This window comes from Penaeus monodon, chromosome 8 (assembly GCF_015228065.2).
Source record: "Penaeus monodon isolate SGIC_2016 chromosome 8, NSTDA_Pmon_1, whole genome shotgun sequence".
In the NCBI taxonomy this organism is placed as follows: domain Eukaryota; kingdom Metazoa; phylum Arthropoda; class Malacostraca; order Decapoda; family Penaeidae; genus Penaeus; species Penaeus monodon.
In genome coordinates, this window is record NC_051393.1 from 28,073,132 (window position 1) to 28,078,622 (window position 5,491).

The 5,491-nt window shown below is 44.3% G+C and overlaps 1 protein-coding gene across 1 annotated transcript in view; it reads left to right on the plus strand.

The window, feature by feature from the left end:
• Positions 1–45: 45 nt before the first annotated feature.
• LOC119575920 (uncharacterized threonine-rich GPI-anchored glycoprotein PJ4664.02-like) overlaps positions 46–5,491 on the plus strand; it is an 8,304-nt gene continuing 2,858 nt past the window's right edge. Inside the window, exons 1-6 of the mRNA XM_037923454.1 lie at positions 46–136; positions 739–889; positions 976–1,469; positions 1,501–1,894; positions 1,984–3,581; positions 3,673–5,489. Coding sequence (XP_037779382.1) covers positions 46–136; positions 739–889; positions 976–1,469; positions 1,501–1,894; positions 1,984–3,581; positions 3,673–5,489 — 4,545 coding nt within the window. The remainder of the gene's footprint in view (positions 137–738; positions 890–975; positions 1,470–1,500; positions 1,895–1,983; positions 3,582–3,672; positions 5,490–5,491) is intronic.

The window sequence follows — 5,491 nt, forward strand, 5'->3', positions numbered from 1 at the left end:
ACAAGAACAACAAAAATTACGTAAGTATTCAGCAGAATATTTAGTATGTCTGAATGTGCTGTCAACCGGTCCACAATAAGTCAGACTTGTTTGCCATACATTGTGCTTGACATGCAAATTGAGTACTTGGAAGTCAGCAAGGGGAAGATCATATTTTACGATGATTAAACAAGTTTGATATTATCTCGTCATCTATTAAGTTCATTCTTGGTTGATCGTCTCTGGCGTCGCTCGATCAACTACGGTCAGTGGAGTAACTCTGTCCCTGGCAAGCAGATCTGACTTACAAGAATTTTGGTGTGGGTTCATTACACTCTGCACGTGATGCTCTTTATGAAATTATTATAAAATGATGATAATATTACTCCTGCCGTTGTTATTTCTTCAATTCTGTTTCCAGTAAGGTGACATAAGTGACTTTCTTCATAATAACTTTCGTTTTCTTGGTCCCTTAGTGCAAGCTTTCTTTCCCTACACACATACCCAACCTAGGTTCGATCGGTGTTTGATGAATGTGTAGCTCGGTGTGATGTGTGATCAAATATTATGCAGGACAATCATTTTTGACTTACTGTGGGTTGTTATGTGCATATATATGAAAACTAGGATGTAAATATATATAAACATTAAAAAAAATATTAGTTTACGCAGTTTACTTGCGTCTAATTCTAATTAACTTAACTGATAAGATTAAGGTGAGCACTAGCAGCTGAAATATACAGTAGTAACATCCAGCAGCTGGGAATGGCAGTCTTTCCATCAGTTTGACATCTTCCACAGCTAATGGAGCTGCAACAACGTCTGCTTCAGCAACATCTGCTTCAGCAACTTCTATTCCAACAACGTCTGCTTCAGCAACGTCTATTCCAACAACGTCTACTTCAGCAACGTCTTTTCCAACAACGTCTGCTTTGGAAACGTCTGCTTCAGCAACGTCTATTCCAACAACGTCTGCTTCAGCAACGTCTATTCCAGCAACGTCTGCTTCAGCAACGTCTATTCCAACAACGTCTGCTTCAGCAACGCCTGTTCCAGTAACGTCTGCTTCAGCAATATCTATTCCAGCAACGTCTGTTTCAGCAACGTCTATTCCAACAACGTCTGCTTCAGCAACGTCTATTCCAACAGCGTCTGCTTCAGCAACGTCTATTCCAACAACGTCTGCTTCAGCAACGTCTATTCGAACAACGCCTGCTTCAGCAACGTCTATTCCAACAACGTCTGCTTCAGCAACGTCTATTCCAACAACGTCTGCTTCAGCAACGTCTATTCCAACAACGTCTGCTTCAGCAACGTCTATTCCAACAACGTCTGCTTCAGCAACGTCTCCTTCAGCAACTTCTGCTTCAGCAACGTCTATTCCAACAACGTCTACTTCAGCAACGTCTCCTTCAGCAACTTCTGCTTCAGCAACGTCTATTCCAACAACGTCTGCTTCAGCAACGTCTATTCCAACAACGTCTGCTTCAGCAACGTCTATTCCAACAACATCTGCTTCAGCAACGTCTATTCCAACAACGTCTGCTTCAGCAACGTCTATTCCAACAACGTCTACTTCAGCAACGTCTCCTTCAGCAACTTCTGCTTCAGCAACGTCTTTTCCAACAACGTCTGCTTCAGCAACGTCTTTTCCAACAACGTCTGCTTCAGCAACGTCTATTACAACAACGTCTGCTTCAGCAACGTCTATTCCAACAACGTCTGCTTCAGCAACGTCTATTCCAGCAACGTCTGCTTCAGCAAGGTCTATTCCAACAACGTCTGCTTCAGCAACGTCTATTCCAACAACGTCTGCTTCAGCAACGTCTATTCCAACAACGTCTGCTTCAGAAACGTCTACTTCAGCAACGTCTATTCCAACAACGTCTGCTTCAGCAACGTCTATTCCAACAACGTCTGCTTCAGCAACGTCTATTCCAACAGCGTCTGCTTCAGCAACGTCTATTCCAACAACGTCTACTTCAGCAACGTCTTTTCCAACAGCGTCTGTTCCAACAACGTCTGCTTTGGAAACGTCTGCTTCAGCAACGTCTATTCCAACAACGTCTGCTTCAGCAACGTCTATTCCAAAAACGTCTGCTTCAGCAACGTCTATTCCAACAACGTCTGCTTCAGCTACGTCTATTCCAGCAACGTCTGCTTCAGCAAAGTCTTTTCCAACAACGTCTGCTTCAGCAACGTCTATTCCAACAACTTCTGCTTCAGCAACATCTATTCGAACAACGTCTGCTTCAGCAACGTCTATTCCAACGTCTGCTTCAGCAACATCTATTCCAGCAACGTCTGCTTCAGCAACGTCTTTTCCAACAGCGTCTGCTTCAGCAACGTCTATTCCAACAACGTCTGCTTCAGCAACGTCTATTCCAACAACGTCTGCTTCAGTAACGTCTATTCCAACAACGTCTGCTTCAGCAACGTCTATTCCAGCAACGTTTGCTTCAGCAACGTCTTTTCCAACAACGTCTGCTTCAGCACCGTCTATTCCAAAAACGTTTGCTTCAGCAACGTCTATTCCAACAACGTCTACTTCAGCAACGTCTATTCCAGCAACTTCTGCTTCAGCAACGTCTATTCCAACAACGTCTGCTTCTGCAACGTTTATTCCAACAACGTCTGTTTCAGCAACGTCTATTCCAACAACGTCTGCTTCAACAATGACTATTCCAACAACGTCTGCTTCAGCAATGCTTGCTTCAGCAACGTCTATTCCAACAACGTCTGCTTCAGCACCGTCTTTTCCAACAACATCTGCTTCAGCACCGTCTATTCCAAAAACGTCTGCTTCAGCAACGTCTATTCCAACAACGTCTGCTTCAGCAACGTCTATTCCAACAACGTCTGCTTCAGCAACGTCTATTCCAACAACGTCTGCTTCAGCAATGTCTGCTTTAGGAACGTCTATTCCAACAACGTCTGTTACAGCAATGACTATTCCAACAACGTCTGCTTCAGCAACGTCTATTCCAACAACGTCTGCTTCAGCAACGTCTATTCCAACAACGTCTGCTTCAGCAATGACTATTCCAACAGCGTCTGCTTCAGCAACGTCTATTCCAACAACGTCTGCTTCAGCAACGTCTGTTCCAGCAACGTCTGCTTCAGCAACGTCTGTTCCAGCAACGTCTTTTCCAGCAACGTCTGCTTCAACAACGTCTGCTTCAGCAACGTCTATTCCAAAAACTTCTGCTTCAGCAACGTCTATTCCAAAAACGTCTGCTTCAACAACGTCTGCTTCAGCAACGTCAGCTTCAGCAACGTCTGTTCCAGCAACGTCTATTCCAGCAACGTCTGCTTCAGCAACGTCTGCTTCATCAACGTCTGTTCCAGCAACGTCTGCTTCAGCATCGTCTATTCCAACAACGTCTGCTTCAGCAACGTCTATTCCAATAAATTCTGTTTCAGCAACGTCTGTTCCAGCAACGTCTGCTTCAGCATCGTCTATTCCAGCAACGTCTGCTTCAGCAACGTCTATTCCAGTAACGATTGCTTCAGCAACTTCTATTCCAACAACGTCTGCTTCAGCTACGTCTGCTTCAGCAACGTCTGCTTCATCAACGTCTATTCCATCAACGTCTACTTCAGCAACGTCTATTCCAAAAACGTCTGCTAAATTAGTGTCTGTTTCAGGAACGTCTTTTCCAACAACGTCTGCTCCATCAACGTCTGCTTCAGCAATGTCTATTCCAACAAGTTCTGCTTCAACAACATATGCATCAACAACGTCTATTACAGGAATCATGTCATCTTCCGCAACAAGGTCTACTCCAATGACTCTTATTTCTACAACATTTGGCCCAAGAAAAATGTTTGCTCCCTCAACGTCGGATCCCAAAGCAACACCCGTTTACATCAACACATCTAATTCAGGAACAGCGTCTGTTCCCACAACAGCTGTTTCATCAGTGTCTGTTCCTCTAGAAATATCTGTTCCTATAAACATGAATAATTCAGTAACACCACCTGTCCCCAAAACGACACTGGATTCTGCGACAAAAACGTCTGATTCAGTGATGACCTCTTCAGCAATAACGAAGTCTGTTCCCCTGACAACATCTGTCTCTTCAACAATAGCATCTAATTCCACAGAACCCTCTGCTCCCATGTATAATTTTGTACCTACAACAAAACTTGCTCCTACAGCAATGTCTCATCCTATTGAAGGAACAGCATCTGTTCCCACATCAATTTCCTCAACAACGGTTGTTCCCACAGAAACACTTATTCCCACATCTGCTTCAGCAATAGCATCTGTTCCCACGACAACCTCTGCTCCCAGACTAAGTGCTCTTACAACTATACATGATTCAGCAACCACCGTTTCCACAATTTCTTTTCCTATAAGGTCTGCTCCCACAACCTCTGTTCCAACAACAACGTCTGCTCCAACGTCTATTCCTATAACAACGTCAGCTCCCACAACAAAGGCAATGCTTACAACTGAGTCTGCTTCAGCAACAACGTCAGTTCCCACAATAACGTCTGCCTCAACAGCAAAGTTTGTTCCTTCCCCCAAAAGAACATCAGTTTACACAACCGCATCACCTTCAACAACAAGGCTCCCTATTCCTACACTTGCATCGGCCTCTGTGCCATCAGCGTTGTCTGTCCCCACAACATCTGGCCCTTCAAAAACGTCTGCTTCCACAACAATTTTTATTCCCACAACACATGTGCCATCAACGTCTGTTCTAGTAACTTCATTTCCCACAACGCCTGCTCACACATATTTTCCCTCAACAAATTTTGTTTCCACAACAGAATCTATTCCCTCAGGATCACCTATTTCCATAAAACCTGCTCCTATAACAACAACAACGTTTGCTTCAACAAAATTTGCCTCAAAAACAACGACAGCCTTAGCAGCAATGAACACTCGTGTGTCTTCTCCTGTGAGATCTTCCCCAACCGAAATTTCTTCAACATCAGCGCTTCACCTCAAAACATCACCTGTCTTCACTAGTCTTGAATTCTCCACAGAGGCTCATTCCAATGCGAAGCCTGATGTTGCTAACACTGACCATTTTTCAACAGCTGGCGAGTCTTCCGGTGATCTCCCTACCAAAGTCACAGCATCTGCTTCTACTTCACCGGCTACGGCTATTTCTACACTAACACCTACTACCACAACATCTGCTATAACTTCAACGCCTCTTCCCACAACATTTAATGCCGTAACAACGTTTGCTTCGACGACAGTACCTGCCTCCATAACTATTCCTGCTGCAAAAACACCTGCTCCTACATCTTCTCCCACAACAAGTGCTTCCACGACGTCTGCAACAATAACTCCCTCAACACCTCTTGCTATTGCAACGGCTTCCTCCATAACAACACCTGCTCCCACATCAATTGATGTTCCAAGAACAAAGCATACCTTCACAATAACACCTGCTCCCACGTCATTAACTATTCTCACAACAGGAAATACTCCCACAACACCTGCTCCCATAACACCAGATGCTACAACACCTCTTCCCCAAACTACACCTGC